This window comes from Aedes albopictus, chromosome 2, assembly GCF_035046485.1.
Source record: "Aedes albopictus strain Foshan chromosome 2, AalbF5, whole genome shotgun sequence".
NCBI classification, from domain to species: domain Eukaryota; kingdom Metazoa; phylum Arthropoda; class Insecta; order Diptera; family Culicidae; genus Aedes; species Aedes albopictus.
In genome coordinates, this window is record NC_085137.1 from 287,426,233 (window position 1) to 287,443,857 (window position 17,625).

A 17,625-nucleotide genomic window follows, 5' to 3' on the forward strand; every position below is an offset into this window, starting at 1 on the left:
AACGCGCACTTAAATCAATTAATTTCCTCAACTGCTCACTTTTAGCTTCTCTGATTTTACTGTTAATTTTCCAAGCTTCTGTTTTGTAGAACTGTCTGCATTTTGGTTTCATCACAAAATTCCACCAACAGCTTAAATCAGTACCGAACATCGCACGATTTTTTAGAATTTCGTACTGTTCTTCGAATCTATTTGAAATTTCCTCCGACTCCAGAGTACTGGGATTGATTTTCCAGTACCCTCGTCCTCTCGTAACAACGTTTGATTTTGACGTTTTAATTTTCATAATTACAGCGGAGTGATCGGAAAAAGCTACTGGAATTGTAGCTAAATCAGCTACACTTTTAACAAAGCCAACAGGTGCATAAAATCGATCCAGTCTTGAGTCAGATTCGCCTTTGAAGAAGGTGAATTCAGCCTTTTGCATGTCCTTCGCTACATCCTTCAATTGAAATAAATCTACTAAGTTTTTTAACCCGGCGCATGAGGTGTTCGACGGTCCCTTTGAATCAGAAGCTTCTAATGTACAGTTAAAGTCTCCTCCTATCACTGAATATGAGGCATCGTGTTTACTCAGATGTACCGACATCAAATTTGTAAATAAATCGTTTCGTTCTCTGCGATAAGTTGACCCCGAATGTGCATAAACGTTTATAAAATTTATACCGTTAACTACTAGTGGGCCCATATAGCCGAGGCGGTAAACGCACGGGTATTCAGCATGACCATGCTGAGGGTGACGGGTTCGATTCCCGGTCGGTCCAGGATCTTTTCGTAAAGGAAATTTCCTTGACTTCCTTGGGTATAGAGTATCTTCGTGCCTGCCACACGATATACACATGCAAAATGGTCATTGGCAGAGGAAGCTCTCAGTTAAAAACTGTGGAAGTGCTCATTGAACACTAAGCTGAGAAGCAGGCTTTGTCCCAGTGAGGACGTTACGCCAAGAAGAGGAAGAGGAGAAGGACTAGTGAAATTATTCGGCCGTTCGATTCTAAAAGAACATTTGAAATTTCCATACTTTTCCGCGCAAAAATAGCCGTTCCTTTGCTATCAGAGCTTATGTTGACGAATGCATAATGACTAGGCAAAAATGAAAAGTTTTCGTATGCAACTTCTTGAAGAAGTAAAACATCTACATCATGATCATAGATAAAATCACGTAACAATCCCTGGTTTATCCTGCTATTCGAACTATTCAAATTAATCGTCGCTATTTTGTATGTGTACTGCATGGTAACACCCGGAAACCCTATGAATCTATTCTTTTGGCAATGGGGGAAACTGATTCAAATCTCCTGTAAACCCATCTCTTCCGTTGCCTTTCGATGCCGTCTGGCGTGACGTTAATGAACGCGATCGCCGTGCTTGTAATTTCAATAGGCCGGGACTTTGATCGTCACCTACCTTAACGCTTTTGGCCGTACTGCCTGTGTTTGACTCTCTACTCCTCAAACGCTTCACTTTCTGCCACTGGTTATCCTCAGCCATCTGGGCCTCCTCCAGGCCCTTCCGATCTTCCTTCTCCCGTATCCCAGAAACTTCGTGATCACCCTTTGAATCCCCTACCGCCACCTCGCCACAGAATTGATCCTCAGTATCCACCGACGGTGCACCTTCACCAATCGGGTTAGCTATTGAACCCCTCGCTTTGCCATGAATAGGTAGCACTACGCTACCGCTCGACGACGACGCGGCTGCGTCGTTCAACCCCGTACGATTAACCGGTGGATGTGCATATGTTCCCAACCGCTCATTCACCGACTTTCTCTTCGGACATTCTGCCTTGAAATGTTCTGTTGAACCACATAGGAAGTACTTGTGCTGGATGCCATCATAAAAAACCCTAGCTTTTACACCTTGGATGTACACATTAGTAGGGACCTCTTGTAAAACTTCCATATTGATCCCACGCACGCCGCTCCAGATAGGGAATCCAGACTCGGCTGGGTATCGTTCCCTGACCATTTGCTGAATGGAACCGTATTTCGCAAAAACCGCCGCAATTGCCCTATCTTCCACTTCCGGAGGTAGTCCGAACACGCGCACATATTTAAACATTCCGCTTGCAGCTGACACTGCTACCTGAATCTTCAACCCGTTTGCATATTCAAACGTAACCACGTTGCCGAGTACTCTCAAAGCATCCTTCAGCTGCTCCTCCTTCTGGAACTTGATGAACAGACAAAAATCTTCACGGTACATCGCCGACAGCATATCACAATCCCAACCTTGCTTTTGGAAAAAAGCAAAAACTTTATCGTTGGACGGATTCCGAGATTGGGCCCCGAACTTTAACTTCAACGTGTTCTCCCTGACCACTTTGGTCTCCATTTTACTGCTTGTCCGGCTCTGCCTCACAATTACCTCAAGGTCACACTAGAACAATATCCTCTTCGAACAAAAAGGTACTTGTGTTCGGAATATCACACTGCACAGATAGATAAATGCGTCTGACCTGCTTGAAATCTCCGAGCAAACTGCATTGGATGAGTTTTTTTCAACTTTTTGAATAAATTTCAGAAGAAAAACAAATGTGCATTGCATATGTATAAAGACGACGATGACAAATACGATGAAATTTGGACACATAAAATAATGTATAACTTTTGATTTCCTTCACAAGAATGGCTTATTTTTTACCAGCAAAAGTATATTGTGTGTAACTAATACCATGAAAATTTAATCTAAATCGGTTTAGATATCGTTTGAACAAGAAACTTGCCATTCTAAAATACTAAAAATTTATTTTTTACCATTTTGACTCTAGAGCCAAACATATTGCGGATTTTTAGACAAATTTCCACTCTGCGGTAGCCGCCGAGTTCTACCGCAGCTGTCAAAGTCCTACCGCAGGCTTGAAAATCATCCTATCATTGAAACTGAAGGTCAAATCAAAGCATGCTTGCAAGGTGAATTGAACTGAAAACCAACAACAAACAATGATCATCGGCGTCGTATCCAAGGCTATCCTAGGCATCACTAGGGCTCGCTAAGGTAGATCGATGATACCTCAGTGAAAATCAGTAGTCTGACAGCTGCGGTAGCTTTTCGTTCTACCGTAAAACGGAAAGTTTTCTCTAAATTAGCAATACTGTACCGATTTCAATGAAAATTGTATGTAAAGTATAAACATGGAAATATTGTGTAAAAATATCAATCAATTTGATCTAGCCGTTCAAAAGTTATAGCCGTATACGTGACACAAAGTCGCAATAATATTTTTTTTTTGTATTGTGACAATCAAACAGTCATAACTTTGAAAGTTTTCAAGCAATATGGCTCAGAATTTGGCTAAGAATAGCTTTTTCTATAAAAAAAATATATTGTTACATATTGATGAGAATCGAGACAGTCGTGACAGTTGCACAGTCAAAATAGTGATATGGTACTAAAATTTTAAAAAAATGCCTAAAAGTTACCACTTTGAATTCTAGAAAAAAGAATAACCGATTTTGATACAAATTTTACTAGGTTCTTTTTTTTATTCCTGTTCGGGGATGTCACTGCGACCAGTTTTTAGATCTATTGTGACATTACCCGTATCCTAAGTGTAGTGCATGTCGCATTACTCAATTGTCATTGAAGGGCAATAAAGTATCGATTTTGATACAGTTTTTGTTTTGTTTTCTTATGTGCTTCAGGAGCAATATAGAAAAAAAAAAACAAGAGAACTGATAACACAGCGCAACATTTTTTTGTCTCAAGAGCAAACTTATGTGTCTGTGACAGATTTTGGGCTGCTGAATCTGAATCCGGACTCAGATTTGCTCCAGCACGTCACAACTTTGAGCTATACCTCAATTTATAGGGCAAAACATGCGATTTTGGGCTTTTTTACTACAAGCCATTAAGCATGGAAATATTTTTTTAACCAACCAAAGGATAAATTGGTCAATTAGCATCTAAATTAACGACTCATGCAAAATATTTCGTTTTACCAAATCAAATTTGATTGATTTAAGCATTTTATGTCAGTATGTAAACTTGCATGCAACTTTTGAAGGGTGACTTGTATGGGAAATATCGTACTTAACATAAATCGCTTAAAATTCGATTCGGTAATGTGAAATATTGTGCATGAGTCGTTAATTTAGATGCTAATTGACCAATTTATCCTTTGATTGATTAATAAAAATATTTCCATGCTTAATAGCTGGCAGTCATAAAAGCCCAAAATCGCATATTTTGCTGTTTGAATTGAGGTATAACTCAAAATTGTGACGTGCTGGAGTGCTTGGATTCGGATTCAGCGGCCCAAAATCTGTCAGAGACACATATTGTGCGTTGCAAGAAAAATGCAATTATGGCGACTACTTTCCAAGGCCTTCAATGATGGACAAAATTTAATCGCAGTGCAAATGCCGCGTGCAGTCGCAGCAGTCTTCATATCACCTGGCCATGTGGCGACCTTTTATCAATAATTATCAAAGAGCGCTATGATGGAAAATTTGAAAACAGATCTGTTTCCTTAGGCGACTGTCTCGCGCGTATCCCGAGCAGAAGAAAATAACAAGTGAATAACATATCAAGGTATTTATCTTACATACTACCATACCTTGATATGCCCTTCATTAGGTGGTAATAAGAGGCAAAATAAAAAAAACGAATACCAAAATTTTGTATAAATAACACCTAGAAAATAACAAGTCTTGTTATTTCAATAATAAATACATACCTAAAATTTCAATTGCTGTATTTGTTATTCCAAAGTTATTGAATAACAAACTTATAACATTTCTTGTTATCAAATGTTTCATATGTTCGATGACTTCATGATGTAATAGCAAATCTTGTTCTTCGGTTATTTTCACTGCTAAACTAGCAAATACTACATCAATACCAAACTCTGTTCAAATACCTCCAACTGTTATTTTGATGTTCTCATAACATTTCGTACAATAACGCTACAATAACAATTTTAGGTATTAGAGCACATGTTGCTCTTCGCATGGTATTTGTAAGGTATGCCCTTCTGCTCGGGATCTCTGACTGCGGGTAAAAGTAGTCGCGAAAGTAGATTTTATTTTGATTCGTATAATAAGTTTGCTTTTGAGACAAACCAAAAGTTAATTTTTGTTACGCTGTGTAACCCTCCCCAGTAAGAAGTTTAGAACCCGGCAGCAATGCCATTCCAATAATGGAACATATGTTCAGTAAAAAGGATTCTAGTTTATTCCTTGCATACCAGCACTTAGCAGTCTTTGAAGAGTTAGTACATACCCGATCAGAAAGGCATAACAAAAATGTAACAAAATTATATCATCGGTTGATAGATATATCAACGTCTGTTATATTTAGATATATTTGACAAAAAAGTATTTGAAACCCTGATTTAATTATATCAGAATTATAACAAGGTGAGTTATAATACAAATAAATTCATTTTGATCATCTTTATATGAGCATTATAACAAACTCAGTTATAGTTTTGAAAATGCAGTTTATGTCGAATGAACATTTTACAAGTGGTGTTTAGTACGCAGTTACGCCGCTGTATGGTGCTACTGTGCTTGTAAAATACAGTAGTTTAGACAAGTTTTAATATTGTTCCAGACCTTTAAGAAAGTTCAGGTTATACATTAATTTATTTATTGACATAGGTACTTGTAGTTTGAGGGTTATGCCTTTTTGGAAGTTCACGATCGATTTCTTGATTATCTTTTTTCAAATTCACTAACGCGAATTGAAATTCAAACCTTAAATAAACTAATGCAGTATTTTTGACATGTTTGAATCATGATCCAAACCTTTCAGAAGGCTCAGATAGATATTGTCGCGCTTGTCTTAGATTCTCAGCCAGCTGCGTTCGAAACGCGCAGCTTCAGATTGCGCCAGACCGCGCACGTATATGGTTTGTACACGGTGTGCAGTGCACCTTGGCTAAAACTGTTTTTGCAGCCGCCGGGTGAAAGCTGTCACATATAATCAGCCACCTTGTACAAATCAAACGGGCGCAATTTTTCCGCGATAAACTGATTTTCCGATCAAAACCAAAGTCTTTGCTATGAAAATATATTCACTGTACTCCACATGAGGAATAGAATGTAGTGAATATATTTTCATGGTCGATGTTTTGATTTACAGCGAGAAAACTGCTTTTTATTTTCCGAAAAATGATGACGGATGTTTAAGCCTTAAGAACATCAGTATCTTAGTGATGAGGCCACAATATTTAGGCAAAATAGGAAATGAGTATCCCAGCAGTTGTCATTATACGTGAGCCACACTAGATTATCTAGTCAACAAAATGGATATGAAAAAGATGACTTTCATTAAAACTGTTAACATTCCTGAAGTATGTTTGAGGTTTCACAATCCTCCATAGGTTTTGCAGTTTGTAGTCTCATTCAAAATTATTTTAATAAATTATTCTGAAATTAGAAGTTTTATCATTGTTTTTCAATTAACATGATACAACTGGATAAATTAGTCGCCAACAAATGAAAATCACCTTAGTTTTTGAAGAATTTATTGATAACAAATTATTTTTGGAGCTTTGAAATGTATATCTAATTTCGTCACGTCATGTCGTTAGTCACGTTTCATTGCCATGCAATGAACGTCCATATTAATTCAGTAGAAAAACAGTTTCTTATCATCTGGAAACATGTGGCCTACATACTTTCAAAGATGAAGGAAGGCCATTGATAAATAAGGCTAACATCAATGGTCCTGAAACCGATCCTTGTGGCACTCCCGATAGAGTACCGATTGGGCTTCAATGATTTTCTTTAATTTCCACAATTTGAAAGTGGTTATTCAAATAGGATTTACTCAATGAAACAGAATCTCAACTAGATGTGATAATCTGTGCAGTAGTTCAAAATGAGAAACTCTGTTAAATGCTTTTGAAAAACCAATAGCAGAAGGCTATTTCTTTTTTACCGATATGTTGATGGACATCGTCATGCATCTTGAAAATAAAAACATTATATGAGATCACGAGAATTGCTTTAGAATGTTAATTCTTGTACCATGTAATGTGAAAATTGTGCTTTAAACACTTCATTTTTTGTTGCACAAGCCATCTAAATCTGCCAATATCCAGAAATGCATACTAACGCCACGAAGCGGTGAAATTTCCAACCACAAGACTAGTGCATAACTTTGCCATAGGCAGGAACTTCCTTGATGGCGAGGATAGATAATTATTTAATAACACATGGGGGGGAGGATAAATAATAAACGCATTTTCTGAAAAAAAAAAATACCCAAACAATTTAGGCTAAATCACAAAACTCATCGGATTTGTTAAGACATATTCTGGGCAACTCAAATTACACCTTAAATTTTTTTTTTTTTGAATAATTTATTTGTTTTCCCCTCAAAATGTTGAATTCCGACCAAAATTTCCAAGGGAGGGGGGGGGGGGGGGGCGTGGCGAGGCTGACATAAGAGAAAATCGTAATTTGTGTCAGCCTAACTATCTTTACAACTTTGATGAAGATACGATGTTTATTTCTGATCTGAATCATGACATAAAGCATGCCAAAACGCAGAGCAAATTCTTGAGTTACAATTATAACTAAATTATATCCACTTTTGTTAATATATCCTAAGATGACGTAATTGCGATCAATTGTATCAGCAACACTTTTATGTGACGTCATATTTTCTCTCCCCTGTACGTTGGAGAAATGAGTCTATTTATAGACCAGCCGCCAAAACGAAGAACCACTTGATCATATACCACCCTTCACTTCAAGTGCTGCAATGGCCTCATTGATAAAGGTGCCGGACTGCAGTTGAAGGCTGGCGTCCTTGGTTCGATTCCCGTCTGGGTGTGGGTTTTTTACATACTACGTGGGGAAAGTTTTTTATACAAAAAACTTTTCGCTAAAAATAAATAACACTCTTAATAAAAATTACCCAAAAATGAGTTAAATTTTACCCAACCTATTTTTTACCCAATATATTTATATCTAATTTATAACAACATGTGTTATAATTTATTGAACATTCCAATATTTATTATATCTCACGTTGTTATAAATTTGTTAAAATTGTATCAACACCTGTTATAATTATGTTATGACTAGAGCAATTTAGTTATATTTTTTGTTATTTTAACACCTAACCGGCGAATTTTATAACTTATTCTGTTATGAAAAATCTTTGAAATAAATAACTCAACCGGTTATAATTTTGTTATGCCTTTCTGATCGGGTACATGGATCCCTAACCCGATTTGATGTCCTTTGCATCAAGCTTAGCCTCGAATGGCCAAGTTTTGAAATATCGGTAAAGTAAAGTTGGTTAACCCTCTAATACCCAACCCCGCCTTTAGACGGGGTATAGTTTGAGCATTTTACATTTACATTTTTTAAAAATCATTGAAAAATTGATGTTTTAGTCACCTTTTAGAATTCATTGTTTATTTTGTATTGAATCGCTACAATTAACATATTTTAAATTTTTCCCGAATCATTCAAGCCTAGTTTTATAGTTTAAGGGAATCGAATACACTCTAAAATTATTTTCCTTAAAATTACACGGAAAATAAAATTTTCTATGGAAAGTTGAAAAAAAATTTCAACAATTATCAAAAAATCTCAAAATGTTTTCATCTCTAAAAATCCGTACCCCAAATAGGCTTCCAGGAAAAATATAATACTGTGGGGATGTTCAAAAATAAAAATTAGAAAAATCAAAAACTGAAATTCACGAAATCGAGAATAAAAAAGGATCTTCTTCCAAAACATATTTAAATCGATTTTGGATGACGAAAAATGATATTTAGATCAAAATCAAAAATTTGGGTAGGGAATCGCGCCACTTGGACGGTGGCTTCTATATTCGTCTGTTTTCCGCTATAACTCAGTCAAATTTGAACCAATTGACACAACTCTTGGAATGCGGTGAGATAGGTATAGTATCTGCCCGTGTACAACATTTCAAGTCAATTGGTTCAAAATTGACTGAGTTATAGTGGAAAACAGACGAATATAGAAGCCACCGCCCAAGTGGCGCGATACCCTATTAGAGGGTTAAGTTAGTTTTATTCAGAGACCGTAAGCCACCACTCCAGGTCTCCAGTTAGCCTAGTGGTTAAGGCCCGAGAGAGAGGAGACAGCTCACTGACAGCCACGATGTTTACATTTCTTCTTCTTACTTCTTTGTACAACTTTGAGCGCAGCACAATGGTTTGAAAATATAAAATTGGTCAAAAATGATTTTCTTATTGAGTTCGCTGCTAAAAACCATGGACAATTAATGGATTCGTTGCGCTGGTTTAGGAAAACTGACCATCATTATTTTATCTTTTTTAATTACAAGAACGGAGCCGTATTTTAGAAAGAAATTTTGGAAATTTGACCACCTTACACCATCAATGTGCGATTTTCAGTTGGTTCGCGGTGGCAGTTTGTGACAGGTCCTCCTTGACATTAGGTAGCACGCAATCGAAGCCAGCTGTCTCCTCTTTCTCAGGTTAAGGCTATGGATCGCTAATCCGGAGACGGCGGGTTCGATTCCCGTTCCGGTCGGGAAAATTTTCTCGACTCCCTGGACATAATGTATCATTGTATTTGCCACACAATGTACAAATTCATGCAATGGCAGGCAAATAAAGCCCTTCAATTAATAACTGTGGAAGTGCTCTTAGAACACTAAGTTGAAGAGAGGCAGGCCAAGTTCCAATGCGAACGTCGAGTAAAAAGAAGAAGAAGAAGCCACCACTATACCAGTGACAAGGAAAAAATACTATGATTCCATGAATTGCCAAAACGCATATTCCAAAATTGGAAAAATAGGACGACACTAGGTTTCGGTAGATTTTACTCCGTAACGCAACACGAAAAGGTGATCTACCCACGTTACGGGCTCCGTTAACAATCGAGCATCTTTGAAACGCCCTCAACCATTCATCCATCAGCACGGGTCGCCTGACACCTTGGATTGGGGTTCCCTGTTTGGTGGACTTTTACCCCCGGAACATACTAGGTTCTTAATTGATACTATGTAAAGAGCTTCAAGTCAAATTTTCGGACGTTTCGAAGAGTTAACAACATGATATCGGCAGTAATAAAACTGATAAATACTCTTTATTCAGATATCTTTGAAGGTCCACAGAGATTTGTTCCAAGGCTTCACATAAATTTTGTTAAGAGTATTTACTCAGCTTTATTCTGATGGCCTAATATCTGCCCCAATACTAAACCAATTTTGATGATATTTTTATAACTTTTCTGGACATTGAAAAAATCTACTGATAGTTCTTATTGTTCAATTTGATGTTTTTTAGTCAGTTTTTCCCCGATACAGCACATGTTGTTTTTTTGGGTGGTGATATACAGGGCATAAGCCTAACGAAAAAATAAATAAAAAGAGAAAATTTTCAACTAGCTGTAACTCTTCGTCAAGTGAATTTAAATTTTACAAATTTCTCTGTTAGCTTGATCAACAAATTCGCTATTGATGGGCCGAATTTGGAGAAGATCGGACTATTCTACATAAATAGAGCGGAATCGCAAAATACCAAAATCTTTCAAAATATTAACATCAGTTTTAGATACATTCTACTGTGAAGTTACAACGTTTTGACGCCCTGATGGCCAAATTTTCCGCTATAACTCATAAATACGACCGTAAAACTCAAATATTTTCTCCACATTCAGATCTTTTAAAATCTTTATAAATAAAAATGGAATGGTGTTTGTATGTCACAAATAGGCTCGAGAACGAAGCCAACGGATCTACACCATTCTTTCAGCGTTTCATTCGTGCAGGGCTCCGACGTGTTCGTACGAAAAAATAATTGGGAAAATTGACCGGGAAAGCACCGAAAACGAGAAAGTTTTAAATTCCATTTTGCGGGGCAGTTTTATATAGAGCTGCATGTCAAAAAACACAGTAGGCAGGCAGAACGACGTTTGCAGGGACAGCTAGTTTACAATAAATATGATCTGGTGAACATTAAGTTTTTATTACGAAACCTGGTTCAAAATGCAGGTTGGTCACTGAGAACGGCAAATCTATATATGTATATAAAAATGAGTTTGAAGTCCATTTGAGGCAACAAAACTTACGAATGGGTGAACCGTTCAGGATGACTTATGCAGGGTTTGATTCGTATTCATGGTAGCTGTGTTTATATGCAGAAAAAGTTACGAAAATCATTTTAAAGAAGTATGAAAATTGTGAAAATAATGATTTTTTATGAGCCGGGAACAAGTTCAGCGTGATCAAAATTAAATCAATCTAGGGTGCGTTGCTGCGATGACCTTCAGTTGTCAAACCACCGCAGCTTGGCAAGACAAAGTTTGCCGGGACAGCTAGTGCCAAATAAAACTCTCGAGTTTTTCCCGGTTGTTTTTTGAATTTTTTTCCGATTCTTAAATGTCTTAATTTACAGTGAAAATCAAATGTATTTAGCCTTTTCAGGAAAATTTAAGCAGCTTTATACTTAACTCTAAAGGATGTGGACATTTTTTGCATACTTTTACTCATACCTTTTCACCTAGTGGGTGGATTTTCAAAATCAAAACAGTTTTATCAAGGGCAATAGTTGTCCAGTTATCAAGGGGAATAGGGTCTCCAGTGAGCCTAGTGGTTAAGGCTATGGATCGCCAATCCGGAGACGGCGGGTTCGATTCCCATTCAAGTCGGGAAAATTTTCTCGACTGCCTGGGCATAGTGTATCATTGTACTTGCCTCACAATATACAAATCCATGCAATGGCAGGCAAAGAAATCCCTTCAATTAATAACTGTGGAAGTGCTCTAAAAACACTAAGTTGAAGAGAGGGTTGTAGTTGTTAGATAGAAATGATTTATGTCCATTAACAGCTACAACATAGATCGCCAGGTTATCCAAAACGTCCATAAGTTTTGAACTCAGTCTACTGAATAGAAATAGTATTATTTACTTTTTAAAGCACGTGAACTTTATTCATTACATTCAAAGATATATTTTAAAACATGAAATGTTGGTGGTCATGACCTGGCGATGTTCTAGGTAACATAAAACGCTCTGGAGTTCTGATTGTAAGGCCTTTAACTGTAATGAGATATTAAAATAATGTATGCATGTCAGAACTAATTTCGTTAGATCAATACTTGTAAAATAAAATATGCGAGATTGATTCCACATCAGTGACGATTGCTTAGGCCATCCAAATCATTCTGGAGTTAAGGCCTTTATATCTACACTCGTAACAAAGCATCGAGTACATTTCAAACTTAGTATAGTGCGTTTTGGTAGTTCATAGAAGAGCAATTGAATACTGTGATACTTGTATATAAATGTTAAACGCATCCTGGATCATTCAAACTGTTCTGAAGTTGAGATATATGGTTTAAATTTGGTATGGTCTATCAAAAGAGGTGCACATATATCAGAACTTACTCATTTGATTCATACATGTAATGCAAGCTGTGGGAGACGAATTTCCAGACCGTCAGGGATATCTGAGGTCACCTATAATATTATGTGTTTAAGGTCTTTAGATCTACACTCGTAACAAAGCATCGTGCACACCCAAAACTACACCAAAAAGTACAGAGCACATGACAGAGCATTTTAGTAGACAGATGATTAGTTCAACCGTAGGTATATTATATAACTTAGCGTTGTTTCAGACCATCCAAACCATTCTGGTGCTGAGATTTTCGGTATACATTTGTTATGATTTTTGAGAATGACACGGACACGTTCAATGCTTCCAGTGAGCTTTTCGCTCTTTGAAGGAAGCAGGACACTAGACAACGGACTAGCATGCAACGCCCAGTGGCACAGCCGAAAACTTTTCCTGACAGCGCGGCGGGAATCGAACCCGCGTTCCTCAGCACGATGCGACTAAGAGCTTGGTGACCCTAGCCGCACGACCACGGAGCCATACATTTTACATTTAAGTGCACGAATGTCAGAATTTATCCCAACCAGTTCATACATTTAATGCCAATCGCGGGAGATACATTTTCAGTACTAAGTATCACTTATATGCAAGGATGGAAAATATCACGGAATTTCATGACATCCTTCAATGTCCACCACTTCCGGTGTGAATTTCCATCTGGTTACATCACCAATCCATAATGATGTAGTTATAGAAAATCAATGATGTCGTCAATAAAAATTTCATACTTCGGACAGAGAGATTAGCAAATAACAAAATTACATTTTGGACATAAATCATTTCTACCTAACAGCTACAACCCAAACAAGGAGTTTTGTAGAATTTTAATTAAAATAATATCACATTTCCATAGAAATATTACTCGAAATCATTAAACAGTAGGTGTACACTACATTTGCAGCTATATCTCCAACATGTTCTATCATAACACCACCTCCATGTATGCATAATATAGCACACTATTCCCCTTGACAAAACCGTTTTGATTTTGAAAATCCACCCACTAGGTCAAAAGGTATGAGTAAATCTATGCAAATAGTAGTTTACGTAAAAAGGTGCAGAATGAAGATTTTTACAGCACGAGTCGTACATTTATCCAACGAGGCTTGCCGTTTTTTGCAATTTCATAAATTACCACTTGAGGATAGTTTTTAACCTTTCAGGACGCGCGCCATCAAGCAGTCGAAACTGCACTGCGCTCGCGCTATGTACGAAAAGCGAGGTTTTTTGGTAGTGTTGTACTTTTTACAACAGCGCGCGTTTTGAAGGGTTAACAAAACTTTCAACAAACTTCACACTGATGTTTATAGCCATGTTAACCCTTTGGAGCCGGAGGGGTCAATATTACCCCGGCGAAGAAACCGAGCATAACAAACGTTTTCGAGGCCAGAGAGAGAGGCGGTGGCAGCAGTGCAGTGGCGAACCTATTCGGCTCAAAAGGGTTAAAGAATGTATGATCATAGCTGGTTATACTGTGCAGCTATCACATTTTTTTTCATAACTTCGTCAAGAAAGCAGCCGTTAATCAAAACTGAAAACATGTAATGGTTCACTACGCAACGCAAATCAGTGCTGTAATTAACCATTACAGCACTGCTAATTTGGTGTGGGAAAGTAGGCCTTTTCCTGGCAGATTTGCATGAGGTAAAACAGCCTGTTACCTTTCAGGACGCGCACCAAGTTAAGCAACCGAAACTACACCGCGCTCGCGCTGTATACGACTAGCGAGGTTTTTGGTAGTGTTGTACTTTTTAGGACAGCGCGCGTCCTGGAGGATTAAGGGTTAATATTGTACTCAGAAATCTAAATATGTTTAGAACTAATTTACTATAGTTATTTATGCAACAAGTTGCAAAATGAAGATTTTTTCAGCACGAGTTGTTTATCCAACGATGCTCGGATAATTCCGAAAAGTACTGAAAAAATCGAGTTTCTCGTTTCCCCAACGAGCAGACACGCCGTCTTTCTCGATGGCAAATAAATAGATTGAAAATAGAAGTTGTTCTTCGCCGCCTGGCGTAATTATTTTAAATAATTACATAGTTCTGTAGAAAAAGTAGACCTCTACAATTGAAGTCACCCTTACAATAAACAAAAAAACTTGCTAAAAATTATTTTCCCAGATTTTACCTTACTGATCAAGAATGCAGAGGTTTTACCATAGCAATATTCGTAGGAGGTACCTACCTCCTTGACTATTCAGCTCTCGATCAATTTTCAGCATTGATATTTTTGTTTGAAGTCCCAGATCTTTCAATAATTAAGTCTTGAGCTCTGGAGAATCTGGAATTTCTTCTGTAATCCAGATATTTCCAAAATTCAAAAAGATCTTGAAGGAATTTCTTGTTTTTTGACCTGACCAAATTAATTTACTCCTGGGTAGATATTTTATCAGCAATTTAACACTTTGTACAAATACTCATTGACTTTCATTCAGTTGATAAACGAGTATCGAACAGCTTAATATTAATATGCTGGCAATCTAATGAAAATTGCCGCACGGTGAACTTCAACTCATCTGCTCGAAAATTTTGCGCCCTGGAGATAATTGCATGGTTGCTGTGATTTAACAGTAAGTCGTAGGTTACACGTGGCCACGGGTTAATCGGTGGCAATGCAATGCAATGATAACCAGCGAGAGATCGGTAGTTAGCTAGTAGGTATGTATGGCAGCCTGATATCCTGCTGCCAGTGTTTCTGATACCAGTAAGATATCCGAATCGATCCTGCTCGACTCAAAAGACGGTACGGTAGAAGAAATCCCATCAGAAACTGTGAAAACCGAAAGACTAATTGAGAATCTTACAAAAACTCGTGATGGCATCTTGCCTAAAAATTATTTTGTTTACCCCATAATAAAAAAAAATCACTTGTCCTTGCCCTTGTCGTAACTACTCGATAAAGTTCGCTTCTCAGACTTCCACAGTTGTTTATATATTACTTTCTTACCATCACCCATTTTGCATTCGTGTATCGTGTAGCAGGCACGAAGATACTCTATGTTGACTCTATGCCAAAAAAAAAGCCAAGGACACTTCCATTACAAAAAGTTTCTGTCACCCACAGCATGGTCGTGCTGAATACCCGCGCGTTTACGGTATCGGCTATGTAGGTAGGCCCCTGAATATAATATACAGCAGCATAAATCGCACGGTTTTCAACGATTAAATCAACGACTTACGCTGACGTTGATTCAACGCAACCCGCTGTTAACGTTAATTGCCAAGAAAATTAACGCACCGGCGATGACGTTGATATGGATTAAAGTTAACGTTAACGGCGTTAATCGTTGACCACCCTGCCTGGTCGGAACTCATATTTGGTTGCCCTAGCTCAATCGCGAGTATTTAATGTTTATCAATCTTCTATCAGGTTGCATTAGTCATTTTGAAAAGGTTTATTTGATTTATATGTTCAAGATCAGCAAAAGTGTAATGATTCATGCTTAGGCATAATGTTCAATCCGTAAAACATGTTGAAAGACAATAAAAGCCATGAAGCTCTATCCTGTCCCGTTGACATAGTGCACGTACTGGGCCATAATGACTCAAATGCAGGGCTAGGGTTAAGATTTACAAGCACGGCCAAAAATTTAGAGTTCAACTTTTTTTTTTGTTTTATGGTGAATGTATGGGCAATATTGATACTATTTTATTTATAATTGATGCATGGGATTTTAATCTTTTACGATAGTTTTTTTTATGTCTGCACAGGAACAAAAATATGATTTTACTTTTTGTTATCTTCTCAGTCGACTTCGATAAACTTGGATTAACGGACAACCAGAACCCGTTGGGAGTCCTGCCTCCCCTGCTAGCTCGTTCAATGGGCCGTGCCGCCGGAAGCATCCTGGCTGATTACGTTTCGGATTATATGCGCACCAGGAGACGGAAGCGGAATGTACCGAACTTTACCGGCAATGAAAACTTCAAGATTACCACGAACTTCATCGATGGCGAAGACACTGAACAGAAAGCACCCGTTCTGCCGGATGAGCACAAGCACGCGTTCCATGGAGGAGAAAGGTGATTTGTTTAGGGTAAAGTAAAAATGATTTCACGAAGCTTCATTTCTGTTGTTACAGAGCACTATTGTATACGGTGGTAGAGGACTTCATCGCAAACTTTGGTCTAGATGGAAAAGCCTGTATGCTGCGTGCAATATGCGAAGTGCATTCGAAGCCCGTTGAGAGATTCGGGCTGGTTGGCGAGGTTTTGAAGTTATTTTTCACGTTAGTTCAAAAGTATTTCAACTCGTAAGAATTATTTATAATTTATTTTTTTTCAATATGTTTCAGTGCATCACTATCGCCGTATTCGGAACATTTGGACGAGTATGTATCAGCGGAAAACGTCGGAAAGGGTAAATCTGGACCAGGTGAATGCTTCCCGTATTATAAGGATTGCCCCAAGAGTCTTTTCCAGATGGGTAAAAACTTCCAGCATCGCTACAAGGAAGACCCGGTGCATGAACATTCAGAAGATAGTTTATACGAAAACGAGATTGATGATATTGAACGTGAAATACGTAGAGCCAGCAGAAGTAAATCCAAAGATGAAGCGGTGATACAACTGGAGGATGGTGTAAATAAGATGGCCATGTAGAGAGTGATTTTTTAAATTTTGTTTCATACTATGGCCACACAGGAGGATTTTTTTTCTACATTTCGTTTATGCCAAATGTATATTTGTCAAAAGATTAATTTTCTATTTGTGAGGGTTATACTCAAAGTGGTGTAAGTGACATCAAATTATTGAAAGTTGTCGGAGCTCAAAGTTTTCCATCACATTTTTTTTTTAAATTGTAGCTCAAAAGGAAAGCCATTTTTTACAAATTCATATAGTTTTGTATCATTGAACCCTAGTAAGATGTTAAGGTCAAAATTATGACCCAGAACGGCACACTGCACATCTAAGCGGGTAAAGTAAAAACTAAATAAATATACTTTTTAAAGTCTTGAATTCTGAAAATTTTTTGCTCAACTCAACTGGGCTAAAGTGTCACATACACCCCACTGCATCTGTGCAAAGGTAAATTTTCAGGTCATTAACGATCACTTCGCATTGAATGTGGATAGTGTGATTGAGGCATCGTCATTAATCTGCTAGGTTTTTGATGGTAGGCATTGCAAATAACGATTTGGCATCCGAAAAATCAAATCTCGACTGACATCTGTATACAGTGTGCTGTAAGATTTGCGTAAACTAAGGTGCATTTATTTATTATTTATTTAATAATTTATTCATTCTTCACGACGAGGAATAAAG

General features: G+C 37.6%; 1 protein-coding gene across 1 annotated transcript in view; it reads left to right on the forward strand.

The window, feature by feature from the left end:
• LOC115266582 (uncharacterized) overlaps nucleotides 1-17,113 on the forward strand; it is a 62,205-nt gene extending 45,092 nt beyond the window's left edge. The window contains exons 3-5 of the mRNA XM_062852023.1: nucleotides 16,110-16,383; nucleotides 16,443-16,589; nucleotides 16,656-17,113. Of these exons, the coding sequence (XP_062708007.1) occupies nucleotides 16,110-16,383; nucleotides 16,443-16,589; nucleotides 16,656-16,962 (728 nt within the window). The 3' untranslated portion in view covers nucleotides 16,963-17,113. The remainder of the gene's footprint in view (nucleotides 1-16,109; nucleotides 16,384-16,442; nucleotides 16,590-16,655) is intronic.
• The last annotated feature ends 512 nt before the right edge of the window (nucleotides 17,114-17,625 follow it).